General features: G+C 37.1%; 1 protein-coding gene across 2 annotated transcripts in view; it reads right to left on the reverse strand.

Annotated features, from left to right (window-relative positions):
* Nucleotides 1-328: 328 nt before the first annotated feature.
* The window catches only part of MSR1 (macrophage scavenger receptor 1), a 65,548-nt gene continuing 38,299 nt past the window's right edge, over nt 329-27,577 (reverse strand). Inside the window, exons 10-11 of one of the 2 annotated variants that reach the window (XM_090258556.1) lie at nt 10,404-10,592; nt 329-1,008 (exon numbers count right to left, since the gene is read on the reverse strand). In XM_090258556.1, coding sequence (XP_090114682.1) covers nt 875-1,008; nt 10,404-10,592 — 323 coding nt within the window. In that variant the 3' untranslated portion in view covers nt 329-874. The remainder of the gene's footprint in view (nt 1,009-10,403; nt 10,593-27,577) is intronic. The other variant, XM_090258555.1, reaches the window with a different exon arrangement.

The raw sequence follows: 27,577 nt of genomic DNA on the forward strand, positions 1-27,577 counted from the left end.
TAAGCAGATCTATTTACATTTTAAACTCGGTCTGTTAGAATTGTAACAACGTAATTGTTCAACTTAAGTTAAATGCATACCAATCTAAGCTCCATGTTGAACATGACCTTCTGGTCCACCAACTCTTCAGACATATATAGCAATGGTGGGCCTGTGCCTTTTCTCATCAGTCCTGCTTCAACCACCGTTATGATTCAGTAAACAAACAAACAGAAACAAAGAAACCTGTCAATACACAACTGTGCAAAATAACCACGTTATTATTGTTAATAACCATGTCATTAACCATGTTATTACTGACCACGTTAGTACATGAGCATGTAAAACCTTCTGATAAAAATCATACATGGCCAAAATTTATCATTCACATTGTTATATAACATCCAAATTATTGCTCATCAGAGATCTTGACAGCTGGATAAGATGCTTTCTTTAAAAATATGCATGGATTGGAGATTTTTGCAAACTTCTCATTATTCAGAAATTAATTTAATTACAATAAACAAAATGCATCAAAAAAAAAAGAAGACAAAAACTATCATCTTACGGTGAAGATATAAACTGGAGCCATTGACTGAAATTTGTTTCCATTATTACTGACATTTGTAGTCTAGAAGCCTTGAACTACAGTGCATTCAATTCAATATATGTCATTATAAAATTTCATTTGACAACCTAGATGTTAAAACGGTTCAAAAACAGATATATAGTATGTATGAAGGTCTTCAGTAGGTTTATGCAGTGATTTTTAAATATCCCTTCTCTTTGGACAATATTCTTAATCTCTTAAATATTAATTAAACTGATTTTAATGGGGCAAAGTGATAAAAATCATTTTGCAACAATCTCATAAATATGAATGAAATAAGACACATTATAAAGTGCAAGTGACTCCAGCATCTTCCGCATGTGAACAGGCTCTGACACCCCACTGTCGAATTTTACACTCTTCAATAGATGATTCTCTCCCAAAGCAAAAGACTTCATTCAGCCATATTGGACCCGTGCCTACGAAAGTCAGATACATTGGCATTAGTAAGTACAGTTTAGTGTTTATATTTGAGTGAAACAAAGCCAGGTATTTACTCACTCACTTAACAAAATGTATTGATCGTTATCTATATACGAGTTACGTATTAGGATTCAAAAATTAAACCCCTGCCCAAGAAAACTCTATATCTTGTCAATGTGTAAAGTACTAAAATCCAAAGTGTAAGTACTATAATAAAGGTACACAGTTCTACAAAATATAGATTAAAGAATGACTGGTTTTCTCTATGTATTAAACAAATAATTTTTATTTTTAAATATGAAGGGAAAAATAAGCTTCCCTATAATGGATCTATGCAATGACCTGGTGATCCAAGTGCATGGGTATGAAGTGTATCCGGAATGTATGGGATCCTAGAGTTCTTAGTTTATATGTGCCTGGTTTACCAAATACATGGTCTATTTTTAATTAAGCTGAGATGACTACAACCAGCACAGCAATGGACTTACAAAGTGTCCAGTAAGAAGACCGTGGGTTATGAATTCCAAGCGCGTGCAAACAAGAAAACAGCAAAGCTCACTCTCTTTTCTAAACTCTTCCTCAGATGCCTCGGAAGGAAAATCAACAGCTGTCAGCGACAGGCTGCCCCGCAATATTCCTCTAAATAAACGTAACTGCCACTTTTAAGATAAGGACTTTATTTTATCAATGAATAAGAAAACAACTGTTTTTTTTTTTTTTTTTTTTTTTTAAGGAATCTGTAGCAAGAAAGTTTGAAAAGTGAATGTTTGGAAATGTTTTATGATATTCTCTAAAAATATTCTGTGTTTCATATATTAAAGTTCTTTCTTTTAGGCTCAAAGCATTTAGAAACAGAAAACTTCTGAATGAATGATTTCATTGGACTTTTTTATACGTACAATATTGCCAACCTCCTAATGAATTTTCAAGAACGTTTCATGTCATCAAAGAAATGATGATTAACCAGCTAAATTTCAACAAACCTCTTTGTAGACCAATGGAGGATAAATGAATATGTTAATACTATAAGCATAATCAAGAAATCATTTCTTCATCTGGCTCAATATAATGTTAAAAGGTTTCATTTCAGCCACAAGAACTATATAAAATATATTTAGAAATACTAAATTCAACTTAGAAACAGATCTTTGTGTAGCTATAAAACAGTTTAAATAAAAGCCTTGTTTTTCAAAGGCATATATGTAGTAGCATATATAATGACATTGCTCTTACTGATTGTTCAGATATTCTGTGAGCTCAATATATAAGTTAATAATATGTATGTGACTAATAATGTGTACAATGTATAGTAGTATGTCATATAAGAATAAATTAGAGGATATTGAGAGTTTGTAATCACAATGTGGACAAATTTTGACCCAAACTTAAAAAATAGATAGAGGTGTCTGTGTATAAAAAAGAAGATACAATTCCGTATAGTGAGGGCAGCAGGAAAGTGCTTGATGTATCAGGTATTAGAGTAGTTAATAGTCTCTTGGCGCCTAAATACAAGGTATATTAATGAGGGAGAAAGAAGGTTGGATAGAGAGCTGGAACCATGCTATTAAATTTTTTGAATTTTATATTGTGAGTCACAAAAAGAAATGACCATCAGAACTACAATTCTAGAATTTTATGTCTGGAAGAAATGTGAACCTTAAATAGTAGAGGAATCTGTAAGTTAATAGGATGTCAATATAGACATTTTCTGTGATGACTTATGTGATTATTTATTCTTTGAATTAGACAGGAAATTTTTATTTCTACATATAAAATAAATGGGTACAATTAGTTAATTTTTAAATAATCTGTGCCTTAACTGGAAAGATCCAAATATAAGACAAAATTATATTGTGGTTTACATTATCAATGTAACTAGGAACATTGTATTTTTCTTTTAATATAAAACTAATTAAATAATTAGGATTCAAAAAATATTTCTATTAGAAAAGCAAAGGTTATCCTGAATTAATCAATTGTAAGAGTACGAGGTCTGTCCAGAAAAAGTCCAGCCATTGTTTATATAACAAGAATGGTTAGTGCCACATCGATGTGACTTGGCAGCCAAGGAGAGCAGACTGGGATGTATATGTATGAACAATGACAGCATCACTGTACTAGTCAGTGGGGCAGTAGACACCATTGAGTGAGCATGTGTACTGTGTGGCTGTCACATTCAAAATGACTGAGCAAGTAGAGCAATGAATCTGCATCAGGTTTTGTGTTAAGCTTGAACATTCCTCTGTGGAAACTATTTGGATGACTCAGAAGGTCGCAGTTATGGGCAACTGGTGATTGGCAGCTCCATCACGACAATACCAATTCATGCATCACGTCTTGTGCTGAATTTTTTGGTGAAATATCAAATCACCCAGGTGACTCATCCCCCTAGAGCCTGACTTTGATGCCCTGCAACTTCTGGCTTTTCTCAAAACTAAAATTACCTTTGGAAGGGAAAAGATTTCAGAATGTTGATGAGATTCAGGAAATATGACGGGGCAGCTGATGGTGATTGGGAGAACTGTGTGAGGTCCCAAGGTGCCTACTTTGAAGGGGACAATGTTTCTTATATCTTGTATCTTCTTCAATAAATATCTCTATTTTTCATATTACATGTCTGGATACTTTCTGGACAGACCTTCATATCTGTTCATGTTCACACCAGTATTGAGCTTTTCAACTTGAAATTTTAAGACAGAGAGATGGATTTCATTTTATACTCAAATTACATAACTAAGTGGTTATTTTTTTCCCCCTAGCAACCTCTAGGGTAAATGTTATTTAAAATAATTTGTTTGTTTCAATTGTGAATTTTATATCTATGCTATTAGACATTTACACTTTAAAAAATAGGGAGGTAAGTAAGGAAAGGGTCTAGTCAAGGAACTAGTATAAATGACCCATGGACACGGACAACGGTGTGGGGATTGACTGTGGGAGAGGGGTGGGCTGGGTTGGGGGGGGACCAGTGGGGGAAAAAGTGGGACAACTGTAATAGAAAAACAATAAATAAATTTAAAAAATTAAAAAAAAATAGATTTAGGGTATATGATTCAAAATCAGCAGTCTTTCCAGGAACGCATTTTAGTTCCCAAATTGCTCTTATAGTTACAAATATTGGTCCCTTTTGCCTTTGTGAGTGTTTGCATGGGTGACTATGTTTATGCATGTTTTTAAAAACAATACTATATATAAAATCTATGCCAACTTTCTAGAAGTTCCTAAGGGCTACTCAAAAATATGGGCAAATAGTAACAATTGCACAAACAGTGAAACTACTCCCATGTTAACATGGAAGGGAATCAAAATAGTGGGACATTTATAAGTTGCATTTACTACATCTATGGACATTTATAAATTGTGCAAATTAACAGGAGTAAACTTTGTGGTGACAGCTGGGGGCTCTGTCATAACTGAGACAATGGGAACAGGATGGACACATGGCTTCTGGCCCCAGGTACTGGGGCGCTTTCCCTCTCTCCGTATTTTGTAGACATAGTCATTGGATTCAGATCTCAGCAGTGCAGAATTTTTACAATTTTTACAATTCCGGAAAGGCAAATTAAGAGTGAGACCTCCCAATGGCAGTAAGAGCAGCAGAGCCATCCCCACAGATCAGCACAAGATAGTTAACATTTAGTCAATGAATGTGCTGATATGTGGGCACAAGTTTTTAGAAACCACAGAAGAAGAACTCATGAATGTTAGAATACCATTCTGTGGTGATCATAATGAATATTTAAACCCACTCTTTGAAGAATTCACAATGTGGCCAGAAACATTCAAAGTACTTTTGATCTGTTATCTCATTGAATCCTCAAATAACCTTAAAAAGTGAAGTGCTTTTATAGTGACATGTTACTGTGGAGGAAAGTAAAAATCGGAGACAATAAGTAACCTTGCTCAAGGTCACATAGCTAATGCACGATGGAGCATTTCTCCTGGGTCTGCCTAGAGCCAGGACCTAATTTAATCAATGGTTTACTGCAATGATTTGCACTATTAGATTTGACTGGCCGTTCAACAGATGCTTTGAGTGCCTACGCAAGTGAACAAAATCAAAATGCACTCTCTCTTGGACTGACTTCCCAGGGAGCACTTCTGTTTTAGGCGGATGGAGCAACTGAGGTCACAGGTAATTAGTGGCAGAGCTGACACTTGCATCTAGGACTTTGAGTTCTTAATCCATGGATCTGAAAAATATATTGTGCCACCCAGTAACTCTGGTACTTTCTATGTGGAAAAGATTCAGACACAGTGAACATGCTTTCAGAAACAGTGAACATACTGTATCTGTTTTCACATGTGATTTTTAAAATTTGCTCTTCTAATAATTTTGTAAAATAGTGGTGATTATCTCCATTTCATGGGTAAATAAACTGAGACACACAGAGGATGAATGGCTTTGTCAAAGAGAACAGAGCCAAGCAACAGGGTATAATGACCTTAAAACTTGGTGATATATAGTGACTACGCAGAGCCCAAATAGAGTTCTAAAAATAGTTTTCAAATATATGTCATTTTATTTTTATATTAATATATTCAGGAGCCTAAGGGGAAAATTTATTTAATATGCATTTTCCATAGCCTTCCAAATGGTTTTCTGCATTAAAATTAATGCTAAGGTAGCATAAAATTAATAAAATTTTATCTTCCCACAAACCTCAAAGATAAAAAAAAATTGTTTTTATTTCTTTAGGTAATAACTATCACTCAAGGATTTTGTTGCTGCTGCTCTCATTGTTAATTTTTGCCTCTAAACGATCCTTTCTGCTTAGTGGAAACCTATACAAAATTGATGTGTTTATTTTAGATGTTTTTACTTTCTAAACCTATCTATTATCTATCTGTTATTTTTCTGTCTATCTAGCTGATTATACACCTTCAGTCCTCTTTAACAATTTAGGGTGGTGGAGGTTCAAAACCACTGACTTGGTGTTTCCCAAAGCAGACGATGATAAATGTGTTGGCCATGGCGTCTAGGGTTTTATGAGCCTGGCTTGTGATGCTTGAGATTATGCTTCACAGATGATACCATTCTCCCTTAATCTCTCTATTTTTAAAATATTGTTCTTTGAGGGATTTGAGTTTCTTTAATCTAATCTGCAGTAAGTAACCTATCACTTTATGGGGAAAAAAAGGGAATCAGATTTTATACATGAGCCAGATATACATGAAAGTGATGAGATTTGTGATTAGCTGCTGAATAGGTATGTGGGAAAGTAAAAGTTACAAATAGTTAAAAATCTCAGCATAAATTTGCATTAAATCCAGTTATGGCTGGGGGACCTGAATTTGTATCACTTTTAAGACTTCTAATAGGGAAGTACTTTGTCAACAGCTTCTCAAGAAACACAATGTTTTTGTTTTGTGTTTGCAGGGTCGGGGATCAAAGTTGAAAATGAAATGGGAATTAGAATAGAGAATGGTTAAAACAGACCAGAGTTCTGGATTCTAGTTTTGTGGTTCTAAAGAAGTGATGTAGTTCCCCTATTTTATTATATACATATGCTGGTTTAGCTCAGTGGATTGAGCGTCGGCCTGCGAGCTAAGTGTCGCTGGTTCGATCTTCCAGTCAGGGCACATCAGAGAAGGAAAACTCTGACTCCAAAAAACCTCCGCTGCCTTGCGGCATACCTCTTCAGGGGAAAGGCTAAGGGAGTAAACCCCGACAGAAAATCCGGAGCCGGAGTCCCTAAGGCGGTTTGACGTTGTAGTCAACACCGGCAACTCCTGCGGCGCACCTGAAGCCAAGCTGTATTGACTCCGTCTTTCCCTTGGACCCTTCAGCTGCGAAGAGAGGGGGGGTCTGCTGCATGGGCAACAGAAGACCCTCCATATCACCCTGCCCAGGCTCTGTAGCTTCAGCTTCACTGGAGAGGACACTCCAGCGTCATCGCAAGATGTCGATTCAACACGGGAGGAGACAGATACCATGTCACTCCCGAGTCGGACTGCACAGCCATTCTTGGCGGTGCAGATAGACTCTGAAGAAGCTACACCATCGTCTCTCGAGACGGACGGCTGCCGACGACATATGCAAAATGAAGGGGTGTGGCTAAAGTACCTCTAAAATTTTATTTACCTTTAAAGTTCTATGATTTTAAGATTTTGAAGAAGCATGTTCTTCAGACACGAAGTTCTTAAGGATAAAGAACATCCTGTCAGGTAAAGAGATTTTTTTAAGACAATAAATCTAAACCCCCAACAGCCATAAAAGCTGTGTAAACACCTATTTCTCCCAGGTGCTGCATGCACTAAAGGAGATCACGTAATAAACACTTGCTATACAATACCGTTCCTACTTCATACTGCCTTTGTTACCATGAGAACTCCATAGGCTGTATATCAGGTTCCATAACATCTAACATGTGAACATCTTTTAAAACATTTATTGTGCCTGGTGCCCTATGTAAGAATTTGAGCTCTGACCCATTGAGATATTTTATTTATCTTTGAGATGATTTTTACTTCCATTTACTAAAGCACAGTTCAGAGGTAAAGTTATATTTTTGATCTCCTTCAGTTTATTCTTGTACTTACTTTAAATTCCACTTAGAAAATTGATTATGGAACGTGAAAGGGGTGATGAATAAAAGATGACATTTATGTTTAGAATTTTCTTTTGTTTCTGCTCTCACGTTTGGCTCTTTAGCACAAACTTCTATAAAGTGAGGAGAAGAGGAGGTAGCTGCTCCTGGTCTGGATCACGCCTCCTGCATTAGCATACGGGCTCTGATATGCCTGGAACACGTTCCCAGGATGCAAGCCCTGTCTGATAAAGCTCATCCGAGTGTGCTGCAGGGAGACCACGGGGACAAGAGATTGGAGAGGGAGAGAGCTGACTCACTCCCCCTTCCCTGCAATGATGAGCAAAAAGCCTCTCGGTGCTTCCTTAATTTAACCTTTTTGTCTACTCAGGAAAAAAGGGGGAAAAAAAGCACTGCACTTTAGCAAAAGGTGCATCCAAATGAGGAAACCTACTTAAAGGAGCATTTTAAGCTTTACTTCTATAAATCACTTTTCTTGCAGCTGCAAAACTAATTCTTCTTAAAGCTAACAAGGATTATCTCTGGTAAGCCAGGTTTTGCTATTTTAAAACCAGAAAGAGAAAGAGAGAGAGAGAGAGAGAGAGAGAGAGAGAGAGAGAGAGGAGAAACTGCATCATCCAGAAAATTGTATTCTTCCTTTAATGGGGGAATTATACAAAGAAGATAAATTCAATTTTTTTATTTTTTTAACTTCTTGCTTCAATTTTGGTAATTACACACACATACACACACACACACAGTATTAATCTGATTCTTTTTACTTTCCTAAAAAATGACAAATAATTAAAATTTGAATGCATCTTTTCTCTCCCCAACCCTTCCAGTCAAATTTCTGTCTCTATGCTGCATTCAAAATTGCTTTCTCTTTTCCCCGAGTGGAAGTGTAAATATAAGGTGGAGGAGTGGAAAAACAAGGAGGAGTTTATACAGCTTTACATAAAAAGGTTGTTTGTTATGTCTAATCCAACGTCAGTTTACAGTGTAAGCCTGTTTCTTAAAATAAAACGTACAATGAAGCAGATCGTGAAACGTATTTCTCAGGTTCTTTTTCTTCGGGACAAATACTCTCAGTCTTATTAATTCTCCTGGCTCATCTTGCTTTATTACTTTAAAATTCTCATAATCATTCTCCACTTGTTTGGTATTGAACTCCACGCGGCGAGCAGAGACAAGAGCTGGGTCTCCTTGGGTGGAGTGGGGAGAGTATCTGAGTGCCTACCCAGGCACACCGCTCTCTGCCCAGTAGGAAATCACATTAGACTTTATGGCCCTTGGAATATCGCTGCTGTCACTGTACAATATGACACAGATCTGACTCTTCCACCTTTCAAAGAGGATGGAAGATAAGCCTACAATTATACAGTCAGTCACCACTATTTAGCAACGCTATGAGGCAGGCTTTGTACTGGGCACCTTTTGTATACCAGCTCGTTTAAGATTCAAAATAAATCTGGCTTGGTATTATTATTGTTTGTTGAAAAAAGAAATTGAAACTTTGAGACATAGGTATCTGCACTAAAGTTTCAACGCATATGTCCTTAGTTAACAAATTCACTTCAGCGGGCCCTTAAAAATGTGAAAGGGAAAACAAAATTCTGACATGCCTTGTTGTTTTATTATAGTAAAACTCTAGTATAATTTATGGAATCATCAGCTACTAAAAATACAGTCTCAATAAAAGTAAACGGTCATCTAGAGAAGTAGTCAGTTATCTGAAGAAAACTTAAGGGAATTGCCTCCACATAGCCAAAAGAAATTCACACGAGACTAAACTCCATTGTTTATTACTCAATTAAATATAAAACGTTTCCTTGCCAGTATTCTACAACGTTTATTTTCTTCCTTTTTAGACTGGAGATTTCTAGAGATGGAAGCAGGAATGAATAGAAGCTGTGGGGCCAAAGAATATTTTCCTTGTGAGACCAGGCCTTAAAGTTAATGCAATCTCAAAACTGTGGTATCCAGCTGCGACTTTACCACCTCTGTTTGGAACTTCAATGGAAAAAAACAGCTTTGAAGTCTATAACAAGGTCTCGTATTTGGAGAGGAAATAAAGCAGGGTTACAACATCTAATTTGCTTTCGTACAACAGATTGTATTTTGCCAAACCTTATTAGTTTCCCCTGAATTAAGGTAAATATGTGACCGCTGTTGCTCTAAATTTGGTTCTCTTTGTAAAAGATTAAAGGTTTACTTTGACATATGGGAAATTAATAAAATGAACTACCAGGCTTTTTCCTTAAAGATACAAAGCTAAATGCAGAGTTGTCAACTCTTTGGATAATGTAAGGTATAAGTCATCTTGATAAAAGTAACTTTAGAGTATTATTCTCTTTTTAAATGGAGCTATTCAGCTAGGCCACAATCTAGACAATTGGCAAACTAGAGTTCATTTTGTCAGCAAAGGCACAGCCCAAGAATTCAGATCATCACATGCTATTATTTCTAAAACTGGAGAATGTTTAGCCGTCCTCTACCAGGTGAGCAAGTCAGCACGGATGACAATTGTAAGACTTCTATTAGAACTGCAGCTGTGCACTTCATAGATTCTAACACAAGTAATTAATCATCCATCCTGCTTTTTCAATCACTCTGTTTTTTTTTTTTTTTTTTTTTATGTTAGTGCTCCCCAAATAACCAATTGGATCTAAATAAAATTTAAATATTGAAGGTTGTCTTAAATTATATGGCTTTCGATTTTAATATCCCTTTTCTTCATTTCTACTTTCTGGGAAAAGCCATGATAAAACATCCTATATAGAATTTTTCTTCCTAGCCCATAAGTTTCTGTCTCTACTTGCTTTTACATATTAGATAAAAAACATTTAAAAAAAAATTACCTTGTCCAAAACTGGCTCCCTTATGCACATTTTGAACACCACGGTATCCCAAACTTCTGCAGATGACCTGACCCCCACGTAATTCCCAATGGTCATCACAGATCGTACCCCACTGGCCACTGTGGAAAATCTCTACTCGGCCTTCATGAGGGCCACTACCATCAACCAGCCGGACTGTCCTAGATGGAGCTGCAACAAAAGGAAGCAGAGATTAATTATATTATTAATATAATTTCATAATGCTTTTTAAAAAATCATTTAAACGCTTTTTTTCAGTAAGATCAACTATTAGAATAAATTTTCAACTTTCTAGCATCACCTACTGGTAAAGAGTTTAATTGGAAGCATGGCATTAGTCAAAGTTGAAGAGTAAAACATATTCTCTCCATTTTAACATTAATATAAGTTATATAAATGAGAACAGTTCAAATATTATGTTCTAATGACTTTAAAATTAAACAGCTATGACTTTTAAATGTTATATAGATTTTTCTTACTATTTAGAAACATTTTTATAACAAAATGATTCAAGATCTTCCTGACACTCTAGTACATAAACTGGAAAATACAATTTAGTGACATTCAATGGTATAGGAGGTGGAGGAGAAGATATTTTATAATATCATAAACACAAAAAAGGTGACCAAACATCCTATCTTCTAGCAAGAGAAACAGTAGAACTATAGTGACATTTATTTAGAAATATCAAGGATATTTCTTACAATAAGTTCCCTGGATTTTGTCCCAACATGTTTTTCTTTTATTGAATGAGACACAGGGCAGACAATTTTTGAAAGAAGAGAGAGAATAAGCACTCTGATCTCTTAAGAATACTAGTTCTGTCATGAGTCTATCCTCCTGACCCATCCAAACCTAATGATCTCCTAAAAACTCCACCTCCAGATATCATCATATTGGTGTTTATAGCTTCAACATATAAATCTGATGGGGGGAAGGGTTCATAAATGAACACAATTCAATCCACAGCAGTATGCATTAGAATCACAGATGGCTGGCCCCACACCCCGAGTTTCTGATTCAGTAGGTCTTGAGTGGGATCCAAGACTCTGTGCCTGTAACAAGTTCCCAGGTGATGCTAAAGCTGAGAACCACTAACCAGGAATATTCCATTATATATTTTAAAAAGGAGGCATGTTTATCAGATACACCTGCTGATTCTTTTATGCCATCCTTTAGCCTCATTTATTCCAAAGAGAATAGGAGTAGATTACTTCCAAATCCCCTATGCTTGCGTGATTTTGAGGAGGAATAGATTCCTCTAATGAATTTTTTAGGGCTAAATACATTTGCGCATGCTTATGCCTATCTGTCAACTAAATATTTTTCATTTATAAACCAGTTATAGACATGTGACCACACTTTGCTGATTCTTGCCCACCTCTGAGCTAATACAGAGAAGTGGCAGCCCAGGACTTTTTCAACTATTCTACTTTGGGGATAGAGAAAATTCCATTTTGTCATTTGAACAGACTCATATGACTTAGCCAGCTCATTTTGTGAATGTAAATAATGGCTATGGTCTCTTTGGTATCAAGCTAACCCATTTAGTGAGACATATTCTTTCCAGTGGGGAATATTTGCCTTGTACCTAAAGATTTCAGAAAAGAGTAATTCTTACGCATTTTTTTCTGGGTAGGTGTCTTAATTCTCCTATTAACTTTATTAATGTAGATTTCCTCTAGTTTCAAGTCAGATAAACACAGATAAACACTGACCATATGTGCACTTACTGCAGAAACACAAACCACAATGGAGATGATCATGCATGTTAGGGCCCACAGGATTCCCTATGGAACCCAGGGATAAGGTTATATTTTGGCACCTGAAACAGCTTAACCAATTCAAGTCTGCTCAATACTCTCTCTCCAAGTTTTATCCAAAAGCCTCTCTGTAAATTGTTTCATTCTTTTCTTTTGTTGCAGGCTAGATATCTCCATTCCCCGATCCACATGATATAATGTGTTTTAATAACTCCTAAGTTTCTATTTTACAGTCTTTTTCTCCGAAACAGTTCTAAGGGCCCAGGCCTAGTTGGAGCAAGATTGCCCATCTATGACCTAAATAGGTTGGGTCAAAGGCAGTTTCACCTGCATTTACATGATATTTCTGGAGTGCAAGTGAGAGGCATCTTCTTGTTGAAGGGGAGTTTTGAGCAACCGAAGACAGTAAGTTCATTCCATAAAAGACATTTTAATAATTTTTGTGTAATCATGCAACATTAATTACACTATATGTTTAGCCCTCGGATCTCTTTCATACCTGTGGACTATTGAGTATAACTGAAATTAAAAATCCAGGACTCAGATAACCCGGATTTTAGTTCTGCCTTGATACTATTTATGTGACCTTATTAAAACATTTAACTTCTCTAAGACCAAATTTTTCAGCTATTTAATAGGAAAAAAAATGATATTCACTCTTAGCTAAATGTATCTTAACATGAATTCTCTGTACCAGGCATTTTCCTGGGTTCCTGGAATAATTTGAATAAAATATGTATCCTGCCTTCAAGGTTCATGCATATTGAGGGTATTAGGAATAATGCATTCTTCAAAGTGGTACACAAATATACAGTGTTTATTTTTACAAGTTTTAAACATGTTGAGGTTTTCATTTTTGGATGAAAGCATTTGGATGAATATGTTATCTGAGCTATTCAGGACCTTATTCATTAAGTAATCTTTTCTTACTAATTCCCTGTTTAATGCTCATGATCCTGAAAGAAGGGTTCTAAAGGAGCCAGAATCGTCAGCAGCCGTCCGTCTCGAGAGACGATGGTGTAGCTTCTTAAGAGTCTATCTGCACTGCCGAGAATGGCTGTGCAGTCCGACTCGGGAGTGACACGGTGTCTGTCTCCTCCCGTGTTGAATCGACATCTTGCGATGACGCTGAAGCTACAGAGCCTGGGCAGGGTGATATGGAGGGTCTGCTGTTGCCCATGCAGCAGACCCCCCCTCTCTTCGCAGCTGAAGGGCCCAAGGGAAAGACGGAGTCAATACAGCTTGGCTTCAGGTGCGCCGCAGGAGTTGCCGGTGTTGACTACAACGTCAAACCGCCTTAGGGACTCCGGCTCCGGATTTTCTGTCGGGGTTTACTCCCTTAGCCTTTCCCCTGAAGAGGTATGCCGCAAGGCAGCGGAGGTTTTTTGGAGCCAGAATAAGCTCCCGCAAATAGATAAAACCTACCCTTCCGTGTCAGATGGGAGTTCATTTGACCTCTGTTATTTCCAAACATGATTATCTGCTATTTTGCAGAAACCTTTTTTTGTGCCAGTGATGGCCAACATCAGCCTGCTGTTTGTATAGAAAGTTTTATTGGAATGCAGCCACGCCCACTTGTTTGTATACTGTTTAGGACGCCTTTCAGGCGAAAGCAGCAGAGTTGAGGAGTTTGTGACAGAGACCTTCTGACCCTTTATAGAAAAAAGCTTGCCAACCTCCGTGACAGCTGAAAACACAACAGTCTAGGATTTCAGTAGGAATTACTCCCGCCAAGTGACCCCCGGGATAAATCCAGTCACGTCCTGTCCAGCCCTTGGAGAGCTCTGGGCCCTTGCACCCTGCTCTTTTTGGTTTATAACTGTTCACAGTGCCCAGATAAGCCTCACTGCCCTTAGTTTCCGGGGCTTCAGTCCCTGTTGGACTGCTCCCTTAATTCCCCGCCCCCAACCTCCCCGGCTCCTGCCCCTCCCGCGGGCACGCATGTCCCATTTCTCCAACTCCAGCCCTCCCCCCACTCCAAGCTTTAGGTGGGTTTCTCACTTTCAGCCCCCACAGCACTGCTGACCTACCAGAACACTGCGAACTGGTTTATTCTCTTCACTAGACTGGGATCCTTACAGGTCTCTTTTTAGCACCTGACAAAATGTAGATTTTCATTAGGGGTCACTTGGTAAAAAGTTATGATTCGAATGAATGAAGGAATGAATGGTGATCTCGTCTTGATATACAAACTGCATTAACCGGAAGAATTAAATTGGTAAATGCTTAAAATATGAAACAATAGAAGTAATAAAAAGGAGTGTTTCACCAGTCCTAGAAGGAATATAGTTTCCATATGTAGAAGCAGTAAGGGAAATCGTGAAGGAAAAGATTGATTTAACTGAATTAAACATGAGGTTTATTACGGGAAAAGATGACACGGCTGTCTGCCGAAAGCCCCCCAAGGCAGGAGGGTCGGGTGGGAAGGCTGATCAAACGCGTTACATATTCCAAAACCTGATTTTTTAGGTTTAGAGGATTTATCTCTTAGTGGCAGACTAATGTTAAACAGAATCTTGGGACTAAATGTCAATTCAATTTGCAAGGAGAAATGTAATTGCCTCAAAAACTGGAATATTTGTATCTGCTTGACAAGGCCATTTTCTCCCTGTGGGCAATCTTTATAGGAAGCCAAATCACAATAAGTGAATTATTCGTTTAATTAATTTATTAATTTACAATGAGACATAGCAGTGAGATTTTGCCTTGGGACTGGACAGCAAGCTCTTCGGTTAACACATTTTTCTTTATATATGTTAATACATTCTATCAGGTTAGGTGATTTGACATTATCTCCGCCCTGATTCACTGTAATTTAACTTTTTAAAGGCAATCTTACTATTCTTACTTCCTAGTTCTGGAGAGAAGAATGTAATATGATAATTTCTATTTATTGTTAAAAGTCCACATATAAATATTTATTATATTAATAGTACATTTATATTTCTATGACCTTAATTACCAAATAAAATATGTAATAAAGCAGATATTTTACAAAATGTTTTGCAATTTAATCTGAGGAAATAACACCATATATAATAAGAATTAACAAGTTCAGAGGTTATTTTTATTTCATTTATTGCAGTCTTATTTTTAAAAAAGGTTGTAAAACAAAAATATATTAAATATCTTAGAATAGAGGGATAGTTACCCTAATGGGTACTTTTAGGGGCATCAAGCACAACTGTCAAAAGGATCATGTAGAAATGGGGGAGAGGATGATAATATAATATTAAATGACTATCTTAATATTAAAGTTTTTATTTCAATTATGTAAATGTTGATATATAAAACGAATGGAAGAAAGCATCTTAGCATATTGACAGTAACTCTTTCTGTATATGAAACAGAAATTGAATATATAATCTTTTTAATTTTATGTAATTACAATTTTTAAACTAAGATTAATTTAATAAAATACGTAATGGCCGATATCCTTATTGTAATAGGTCTATGATGCCAAGTCGAAATTTATAAAATTGAGGAGAAAGAAATGTGGTAGTTAAAATTGTATATCTTTAAAAACAAAATACCTGCAGTTTGCATGATAAAATTTCAATATCTTTAAAATCCAGGTGGTTTGTAAACAACTACTTATTTGCTATTTTTTATAAATGGTCTTCCTTCTTTCCTTTATATGTGAAATATATCTTATTTAAAAAGACAAAACACTCACAGAGCTATCGATGTAGCCATAAATAAGCCCTAACTAAATTGTAGAAGTGCTTCATATAGGTTTTTCCTTAAAAGTTAGAAAAAAGGTCTTATGAATCTGCAGACCACTAGCAGATAGACAGCATTGTAATTTGGAAAGAGAAGTTGGGAAGTGTGTGAACTCTGGCACTTTTGTACATGTGTCTGTCACTGCTGCTTGGGTGAAGAACCAAGGTTAAAAATGACTGGAGGAGTGTAATTCATTTTCAATTATGATATTGTTAACCTCACAGTCATTTTTATATCATTTATTTAAATTGAGATTTAAATATATTACAATGGTAATTATTATATTTGAGTTCCAAATATAACTAAGAAATTTTATTTAATGATTTCAGGATGACCTGGAAGTCCTTGTAATGTGATAAAATTCCTCTAGGAAGGGAACAATTTTTCATTTAAGATAATTATCTTAATGAGGCACTTAGCTATGAAAGCTACAACCAGATATGAAATGTCTGGAGAAACAAGTTACATTTCTCTGGGATTTTGAATCTTTATCTGGATGTCAAGAGAGACACATATTCTGGAAATCCCAAAACAGAATAAAGACAAGAAACTAGGGCTATTGTAACAAATGCTCACAATTGTGTGACTTAAAAAAATGGAAATATGAAGTCTGTCTGGAAAAAGTCCAGCCATGGTTAATATAATGAGGACAATTTTCATGACACCGATGTAACATGGCAGCCAAGGAGAGAGGACAGGAATGCACATGTGTGAACAATGAAGACTTCACTGTACTAGTCAATGGGGTGGTAGATGCCATTGAGTGAGCGTGTGTACTGTGCGGCCATCGCATTCAAATGACTGAGCGAGTAGAGCAATGGATCTTCATTGAATTTTGTGTTAAGCTTGAACAGTCCCCTGTGGAAACTATTCAGATGATTCAGAGGCCACAGCTGTGGGCAACTGGTAATTGGCAGCTTCATGATGACAACACACCCACTCATGCATCAAGTCTCGTGCAGAGTTTTTTGGTAAAACTTCAAATCACCCAGGAGACTCAGTCCCTCTACAGCCCAGATTTTGTGCCCTGTGACTTCTGGCTTTTCCCAAAACTAAAATCACCTTTGAAACAGAAGATAATTCAAACCCTTGATGAGGTTTAAGAAAATACGACGGGGCACCTGGTGGTGATTGGGAGATCTGTGTGAGGTCCCAAGGTGCCTATTTTGAAGAGGACTGAGGCGTCATTGTCCTATGTACAACGTTTCTTATATCTTGTATCTTCTTCAATAAATGTCTCTATTTTTCATATTACGTGGCTGGATACCTTCTCAACAGACCTCCCATGTTTTCTCACAATTCTGGAGGCCATAAGTCTGAAGTCAAGATGTCAGCATGGTGATGCTCCCTTGGAAGGCTCAGGAGAAATCTTTTCTTGCCTTTTCCTGGCTCCTAGTGGCTTCTTGGCTTGTAATTGTATCACTCCAATCTCTGTGTCTGTCTTCATGTGATCTTCACTGTGTCTCTGTATGCTCTCCTCTTATAAAGGTGTCAGTCACTAGATTTAGGGCCCTCTTGAATCCAATAGGAGTTCGCCTTTGCTTAATTATACCTGCAAAGACCTTACTTCCAAATGAGGTCATATTCTGAGGTTTTCGGTGTACATGAATTTTTAAAAACACTATTAAACCCACTATCACAGAGGTGGCAGGGATTTGAATAAGTAGACAGAGAAATATAAATTTTCTATATTTTCATCAGACTATTTTAGACAGCAATCACTGGAATTGCCTTAGAGCATGAGGTTGGTGCTCAAACAATTTTATTTCAATATTAAAGAACCAACTGACCCCCAAGATTTGAGGACTACAGAACAACTGGGTAGTAGATATTTTGGTAGCACTGGGAATTAGTTGGAAAAGTCAACCATGATTAGGCTGAACACCCATAATTCAACTGCTGAATAACTAAAATAAAGATTGAGAATCTGCTGGTTCAAATTAAACCGTACTAAACTCAGATGATACTGAAGGAATAACTTAATTATTATTAAGAGTATATTACTTCAATGTATGAAAGCTTAAAAGTAGCAGAAGGCTATTATGTTCAATATTAATTTGTCAGTTTTTTAATTGAATCATACGATGAGACTTTACTGCTAAAAAGTGGTAAATATTTAAGATGAAAGAGGAACCTGGTGTTTCAGAATCTCTCTCTAGTTATACAGACCTTCACAGGAATGTGACGCTTACAAATAAGTTTATGTGTGAAAAACAAACAAAACTGAAAAATCAGGTGCGACAAGGAAAGCAGAGCATTGTTGGTATAAGTTTTCTTCAGTGTCACGAACTATGATGCTGCTTCTACCACTGGATTTTCAAAAATGCCAATTATATAAAAAGATCCGCATTTCAAAAGCACACTCCTTTCTTCAAGGGACAGTGTTCATTTACTGGGATATTTGTTATCATTTAGACCAATATTATTATTTAATATTTTATTTCTAAGTGAGTCTTAGTCTCTAGAGTTACTTAAGAGACTATTTTAAAATATATAAAGGAAACTTATTTTTTTATCTATTTGCAGGGTATTTAAATTTTTGCTTTTCACTTAAAACCTTAGGGCATAAAAATAATCAAGTCATCCATTAATATATGAAACAAAGCTAACTTAGAAAACTCACATCATAAAAAAGCATAAATTGCGTTATTATTCTTTCTGATTTCTTAAAATGTAGTCCTCAGCCAGACCTCACAGTACTCTTCATGTTCCTCTTTATAAGCTCCTGAGACACTGATAAGTGATCGAGCTTCTATGTGGCTTCATTTATGCATTTATAAAATAAACAGAATGGGGGGGGCAGACTGAATGAAAGAAGGGGAAGGCATTAGCCAAAGAACATACATACATGACCCATAGATGCAAGGACGGAGCAGGAATGGTGGGGAACAGGGACATCTATAATAGTGTCCACAATAAAAATAAAGGAAAAAATAATAAAATAAACATAACACCTACTTTCTACAACAGAGGTTTCAAATATGACAATATGGGGAAAAATGTATTTTAAATTGTGAAGTACAATATAAACAGAAGTAATAGAATAATTAATTCTACTTTATTCCAAAAGTTATTCTAGGAACCTGTGGTAGCATAGACCGTAAGGCATTTGAGCTTTTGGAGAAAAATGTCTCAAATTGTCCCACTAAAGTTGAATCTGTCCTGTTTTTAGCAGGATTGTCAACTCAGTACAAATTTTCTGACTTTTTAGGAAGAAAAAATAATTTTCCAAATTACTGAGTGTTTGTACCTTGAATTGGATTGGGAGGTAAACTAAAAGATAATATATATTCTCCTTGGCACTGTGGGTTAGATTTTGTTTCTGCTTATAACCATTCAGAGTTCTGCAAGCTGTTTTCTGATGGACTTACTGGGGTCGCTAGAAGACAACAATGTGTATGGTCTTCACCACCTCTGTCCTTGACAGGAGAGGCTGCAATTTGTGTCTAACAGCTGTGCCCAGAGCTATTTAAGGGCAGAGCACTTGATGCCTCAAAAATCCCACAGAAGTTGAACAAAAATTCTCCAGAAAACATTGCTTCAATTTGCTTACCTTACATCTTGACTACTTTTGTGTAATCAAAGTCGATATTCTCAGAAACATGAAAGAACACATGGACGGCATATCTTGTTTGGGTAATAACAGAAAATAAAAGAGGCCAAAAAAAAAAAAAAACCCTATAAAATATGGCTTATCTCAACCTGTGGGTTCTTAGTAAGGTTAACCTATTAATTAAATGCTTTATTTCAAAAGGGAGGGTCTCAGGGTTTATTTATTAGAGCAGAGAAAGGGTCCTTATCATGAAACAGGATGCTTCTCTAGACTGCAAGTCAAGACCCCAAGGCCCAAGTCTGGTCATGCTACAAACTTCCTTTATGACCTTGGACATACTGTTTTGACTGTCTTCACTTTAATTTTTTTTTCATTTTTATGACATGTTTGTAATTTTCTCCCAAGACTTTTGTGTGAATTACTTTAGCTCACAAATATACCTTGATGAGGTTTAAGAGCAAAAGTCAGATTAAGGTAAAATATAATGTACCTAGCAATAGAATTTAAATTGGATAAACCATGACTCAAGCTGCAGACTCTCCATATACATGTTAGCTATATGATTTTGCACAGGTTACTGAACTGTCTAAATCCTAATGGGAAAAAAGAGCAAAGAGTGACAGTTTCCTGTGACGTTTCAGTGAAGGAAGTATACAAAGTGCCTATATATTATAGGCTTGTTATCATTAATATTATTATTTCTTTAAAATTTAGATTTCTGGCCTAATGATTAGGATGGGTGATGGCAGCACAAAATAATCATATATTTAAAAAAAAGTTTCTGAACTACTTTGAGCTTCAGAATCCCAAGGAGAGCTTTTGGAATTTACGTATATGTGATCATAACCCAGACCTTTGAAATCATAATTTCTGTATCTTAATTCCAGCCATCCACATACGATAAAAGCCTTAGAGGTCATTTATAAGATCTTCGTATAGCCTGGGAACAGCTGCTAGAACAATATTAGAATCTAGTATGGTTACTTAGGTTTAAATCTTTTACTTTGTGGAAAAATTGACCAAATTTTTGCTGTCCAATAGCAATTAGCGAGAGTATTACTAGATACTATTGGACAACACAGTGAGGTTGATCTACTTTTTCAGGGTCCTTTTGCCTGCACTCTGAGAATCACAAGGGGTGATCCTTTCTAACTTATCAGTTTGTATTTACCTCATCTGGTAGATCAATGAATGTGACCCACTCTTCAGACACTAAAATTGTTAGTCAAGGGAAAACTCAGGATCCAAGCAGAGACAACATGAGTTCTTTGGAAGGAAAGAAGGAGGCATTGTTTCCCAGACAAGGCTAGGTATGCAAATAATGAAGCATAGGAAGAGCTTCCTGGGCAATGAAAATAACATGTAAAAGAAAAGGACAGAGACAGAAAACTAAGTCCAAACGAGCTCCTGGATCCTGTCATGCCTGAAACAAAATCGAGCTCTTGGAATTCTTAATTATGTGAACCAAGAGATTCTGTTCCTTGAATAAAGTAGTGACTGTTATTTTCTACTTTTAAAAATTCTTACAGATACATATATTGCACTGTTTGACAAAGAACATTAGAAGTGATTTTCCAGGTGATTCTGTTTGTCATTAACCTCATCATCATTAGTTACTGTCTACGTAAACGGCATTATTTTGGCAATTTTTATTTCACAAAACCCAACGATGTAAAAGAACATCACTGAAATGTGAAACCGCAGTGTTGACAAGAAACAAATGAAATTGAATTTGTTCTCATAACTATAAAAACACCAGAGCGCCTTGCATTTATTTCTAGGACAATCTAGGCCCTCTTTGAGAACAAAATGACAAAAAAGCAAAGAAAACTGAGGCAGGATCTTACACGTTCCGGCACAGTTTTGGCCTGGTACTGCTCAGACTGAGACATGAGACTGCCCAGAGACACTGAGATTAATCGTACTCCCCAAATTCATATTTTGGAATTCTAACGCCCAATGTGACTGTATTTATAGATCCTCTAAAGAGATCATTAAAATTCAGTGAGGACATAAGGTGGGACATAAGGTGGGGTCCTAATCAGAGAGGATTGGTGGCCTGACAACGCCCAGCCTTTGGAACTGCGAGAAAATAAATTTCTGTAGTTAATCCACTCAGTCTATGTTATTCTGTTTTGGCAACCCTAGCAGATTAATATACTTCTCTTTTTCTTTTTTCACTTGTTTTATTTCCAAATGAAATGAGAACTACAGTATCTCAATGGGTACCAACTTGAAAATGTAAGCTTTTCCTTTAACTTATAAATGAGAAGTAAGCAACCATACCTGCTATGCTGTGACCTGAACACATTAAAAGCCTCTCTTTACCAAAAATAATTACTTTGTCACTGAAATACCTATTTTAAAGGGTCAGAAGACTCTTATTTAAAGGTTGCAAAAGCATTTAAGGACCTACTAGATGTCTCAACATAATAATAATAATTTTTCATTAGGCTATTCTCTGTGATCAATATTTTACATGTTCTTTTGATACAGTAATAATGATTTTAGGTGCAGTTGATATAGTAGGTAATAGGATTGAATGAGAATACTCCATGAGCCCTGGCTGGTGTGGCTCAGTGGACTGAGTGCTGGCCTGTGAACCGAAAGGTCGCTGGTTCAATTCCTGGTCAGGGCACATGACTGGGTTGCAGGCCAGGTCCTCAGCTGGGAGAGTAGTAACAGGCAATGGATTGTTCTCTCACACATCCATGTTTCTCTCTCTTTCTCCCTCCCTTCCCCTCTTTATAAAAATAAATACAATAAAATAAATGCCAGGGAAAAGTTTGGGGTGAAGAATGTTTTGGAGTACAACATGTAGTTGCTTTATATGGGACAAATGAATTATGCTTAAAGCCATGTGGAGTTTTTGAAGAAAAAAAAACTATATTTGTACTCAGTTAAAAGAATTTACCTTTCAGGACTTCTAGAAAATAAAAATTAAAAATTATGATAAATATCATTAGAAAAACTGTTGTTTTTCTTTTTGCTGCAGAATTCAGATGATGATTCCTTTAAATAGTTCACTGTAATAAGCCTCTGCAAGGTCACTGGGTTTGGGGGATTTTACTTCGCAAGGGATGAGGTCAGATGTGAGAAAGAATTCAGGGGAATCAGGAAGCGGGAATCATTATAGCATTCCAGGAAAGGGTCAAGAGTCTGTAGGTTAAGCCACAGTGGAATATTTCTTGGATGCTTTATGTGCAAGCAAGTAACAGTGATTCTAGAAAATTTGGTCTTGAGATTCACACTGCAGGACGATGCATTTCCAGAGAAGAGTGCACATGATAGGATGTGAACCTATAGTCAGACTGGGCTTTCAGTAAACAATCCTGCATTAGTCTAAGACTAAATTCACTGCAGACTAGGAAGGAAGACGCAGTTCCCTGAAGAAGGGCAGGAGAGCTACTTGGTCCCCTGCGGCTGTGAAGGAATGGGAGGTGGTGTGTCTCTCTACTGTAACTGTATTCCAGCACATAATTGGATGAATTTCAAATTTTGCTGGTGCAGAAGACTAGCTGGAGCTGTCTTGAGGTTTGTTTTTTTTTTCCCTTCTAAGTGGCTCTGGTGGGAACCAGGCTGTGAGAATCAGCTGGGATAAGGACTAAACACAGTTAGGTATCAACTGCTGGATCCGTTGCAGATTGAAATCTCTATTTCAATGTGCAAGATGTGTTTGTTATACACACCGCTAGGGAACACATCTAGTGTTAATGGGACACAATGTGTTTTTGCAGCTGTTAGTGGGATTACATAAAGCTTTCAACATTACATAACTGTCGAGAATAAGCAGCACTTAGCTGAGATAGCCGGAGCTGTCACCTGCTCAAGTTCACTCTGCTGTGCTAAATCTTAACTGGGGCCACTGAGAAAGTGAGGAGGTGAAAAAGAGACAGTAAAACAGGGACATCCAAGCGGCCAAATTATACTGAAAAATGTTAAATGTGAGCCAATTACTGAAATAAAGAGAGAATAGTATCAGGTAGCTCCTTCTCCTGCACATAAGTGACTCTCATTACTGATAATGGAAGTTTGGTGAGCATTAAAGGGAGACCATATTTCTCAGTAATATCCGGGGGGGGGGGGGGGAGAGACTGGAGGCAATGGATCGGGGGTATTTGAAGGCATAAACATAAACAAATAAAGGTTCATTGACAATGCTTTTTGGGATTTGACCTAATGGAAGTCGTGCTGTATAAATTTTTATCTCCTTCTGGTCTTCAAATTATTGGGCCCATTCTAGAAAAACAAACTGCTCACGACAAATCTTTCTCTCTTGCTTCTTCCTCTCTCCATACCCTCCATAATGCATATCCATGGTGTTATATCAAAAATACATAAAACCAGAGTGGGACTGTTGGATGGAGTCATAGTTACAAACAGAAACTTTGGAAACTGATACACTTGGCTCTTCCCCTTCTTAGCAGTAAGCTTCAGCTCCTAACCTATAAAATGAGAATTATAAGAGAACTTACCTCCAAGACCCTTCTGAGGATTAAATGAGATAATGCCTCAAAAGCCCCTGGTGCACAGCAAATGTTCTCTAAATGTTCGTTCTTATAATTATGTAGTGATTGGAGGAGAAGGCTTTGCTTTGGTCAATTAAATGATTTGAAAAAGACCAAAATTCATTTATGATTTAGTTGAGTTTTCAATAGACATCAAAGGAGTGACAAATTGATTGTTCATATCATTATATGAGTTTCAAGATATGATACTCTAAAGTCACATTCTACTTATAGTCTCATGGGCATGAGCAAAGCACAGAAAAACATATCGACAATTCACGCGTGGTATAGGTATGTTTACAACACAGCCGCACACAATGTTTAATTACATGGCAGAAATTCTTCTGCTCCAGTGAAACACTAACCCTTCCAAGATAAGCCGAGAACACAGCAGACCAACCCTGCAACTAGCAGAAGAGCTTGACTCAGTCTTGCCAGGCATTAGACATAATTAAAGTCGGTATAATTTGTGTATTTAAACTGGGAATTCAGCATCTATTTTTGTCTAAAAAGAGAAGCCCTCCTCCACTATTTTGGAAAGTTAAGGTTAGTACTTCAGATACTTAAGAATCTATTTGCAGTCTGGAGTGTCAGGTAACTTGTGAGTTGAACCCCCCAGACTTGTCTCCCAGGATCTCTGGGATGTGAGCCATTCTGTGGCCAATGTGGCCCAAGGTCTGCTGGCCAGTGAAAGGAGGGTGGGGAGTTGTCACACTCTACCTGAGAGCTGAACAGGAAGTTGGGTAGGAAGTCACATCCAATTAAACCGCGAACAAAGAGATCCAACTAGTCTCCAGATGTTTCCATTAACTGGATAGTCAGCGTGGGCAGTTTGCTAATATTTGGGCCTGTTGACAGCTGGCCGAGTCCTCCCTACACTTTTTTTTTTTCCCAGAGACTTTGGTGTCATGCAGGCACAGACTGGAGTACCACTGACAACTCTAATTTAGCTCAGCACTTCTGCAGCTTTCCCATCAGCAGTGTCCTGGGCTCCTGCTTTGTCTTTCAGCGCCCGGACTCTTGTTTTATTAGACTGACATTTTCTTCTGACCTCCGTTGACAGCTTCTGGCCTCTGGCATGCACTCTCCTTAGTTGGTGTTTTTATTTATAATTTATTGCTCTTTGGCTTGGCTCAAACTCCGTGATGTGTGATCTGGTCACACTTGTATTGTTCCATCAATGTAAAATCTTATTGTCTAGAATATCTCTTTTTGTCCGTGACATTTATTTGGCTTCTGAAATGTTCATTTGGCTTTCACTCCTTCTAATTACTGATTTGAGATGTCTGCATTATAGCAACAAGGAACGGCAGTTCCAGTTCAGAGAGAGTACTGTGAACCTTAACTTACATATTTAAAGCACTTTATGATTTTATAGAGCATCTTTACACACACAGTATCTTATGTGACCCTCACAACAACCCTGTGAGGTAGGTGTTAAATGTCCATTTCACAGGGAAGGGAAGGGAAGAGAAGGGGAGGGGAGGGCAGGGAGGGAAGGGAGGGGAGGGGAGGGGGAAGGAGGGGAGGGGAGGGGGAGGGAGGGGAGGGGAGGGAAGGGGAGGGGAGGGGAGGGGAGGGGAGGGGAGGGGAGGGAAGTGGTAGTGAGATACAGACAGGCACACTACTTAGAATTCCACTAGAACCCCGGGACTGTGTTAAACCTTGAAGGAAGGAGGAGTTGTGAAAATGTGATCTGTTAATACAGAATACTAAAAACTAAGATAGAATCCCACATATTTCCTATTCAATTTTTTTTGTCTGCCTCTTTCTTCACCTTCTCAAAATATCTCCAGTTCTACTGAAATATTTATTTTTCTCCAGGATCTATACTGGATATTGTAGCACAAAATACAAAGAGATTTTTCAGAATAAAAAATTATCAGTATTATGTTTTTATGATATAAAATTCTTGCTTGAAATAACCAATTTAAGAAAAGTTTTGATTTTGATTCAAATGTGTTGAATGAGCTGTTCAAGCTCCACTTTACCTCACTACAAAACTTGAAGAAAAAAAATACTGTAATTTGGAGACTAAGAGGACAAGAAGGTAAACTAATAAAATCAAAATCAATTTACCTTTTTAATATTCTAAGGAATTTAAAAATCTTGATCTCAAACACCCATTCGGTCCTATTCTTTTCCCAATATAGCTTTGCTGTTCTGTGTAATATAATTAGCTCTCTAAGGCCAGACATAATGGCTATCTTATTACTTGTAAAGTCCAGCTCCACCAGGTACAGCATGAATATATGTGGAGTGCATGAATGAATAAGTGAATGGATTTTCTTTTCTGTTATAAAGAGTGTTTTTGAATGCAAAGAACTCACAGCTAGTCAGTACCCACAAGGTTTTTCCTAGAACCCAATGGGTTAAATTGGGTGGCAGGGGACTGTGGCTTGGCTCTGAGGGTCAGTTCGACAGCATGCCAGTCAGTGTTATGGGAGCCACCCCAGTTAGGGATGTCAGGGGATGGTGGCGATGGTGGGATACTGGAGTGGGAGAGGTATGAGCATGAGAACAGAGGCCCCAACAACACCCAGGACTAGGTGAGGAAGCCATGCAGAAGCCAGGTACCACACAGGAACCAAGGTCGTTTGGAGGAGCCACAAAGGGATCTTGGAGTCAGCTGTGCTGATGACTTGTCCAGAGGTGAAGGGCCTTTTAGTGAGATGGTGGCAGAGGGTGTCCCACCCAACCCACCTGATCTTAAAAGGGCCCTGCCCTAGTAGGATCAGGGAGCGGCACCGGTCCTGACACATACATAAAAGAGGAAATCAATTGTTACTTGTATTATATTTAAGTTGAGCCTGAAAAATATAAAAGAATGTATATTTAAATAATTCAACATAAATTTCTCTATATCAGAATTAAGTAAAGATGTGGGGAGTTGGGCACTTTCACAGAGAATAAATTGATACAGTCTTTTAGGAGCCATTTGTAAGAATCCATTGAACTATAAAATGCATGTCATTTTTGAATTATTGATTCTACTTCTAGAAAATTCTCAATTAAAAAGTATTCCTACAAGATCATGTATGAGGATGCAGAATATAGCATTGTTTATTAAAGCCAAATTAAAGCAAACAAAAATCTTCTAGTGTTCATGACTAGTGGATTGAATGCTATATCATGGTAATTACAGTATAGCTGTTTAATAGAATAATGTATAACCATTCGAAAAAAAATGTAGAACCATATGGGCAGATGACTAGCATATTAACTTCAATAAGTAAAAAACAAAACATACTGTATAGATGTTTGTACATATAATTCTTTCTCTCTTTTTGAAGCATTATAGAGTTATATACTCCCCATGGAGTCTGGAGGCTCTGTATACTTGTGCACGGAAATAGATCTCTTAATGCTTTCTTAAAGAAAGGATGCATATAAACTTCAAATAGCCACAAAAATATCTGTAATTGAAAACATTTCTGAATACATCTGAAAAAAATTGTTCAAAGCATTTGATCCCCTCAGGCTACAGAAGAGTGTGTGAGTGTGTTCAGTTTACAGACCACAATGTAAAAAGTCCTGTCTTTGCCAAGATGAACTAGGCTCAAAATTAAGTAGCTCAGAGAATGTCTCAGGAAAAGGCAAAGAGGTGAT

The sequence above is a fragment of the Furipterus horrens genome, unplaced genomic scaffold, assembly GCF_987537825.1.
Source record: "Furipterus horrens unplaced genomic scaffold, mFurHor1.1.pri manual_scaffold_12, whole genome shotgun sequence".
NCBI classification, from domain to species: domain Eukaryota; kingdom Metazoa; phylum Chordata; class Mammalia; order Chiroptera; family Furipteridae; genus Furipterus; species Furipterus horrens.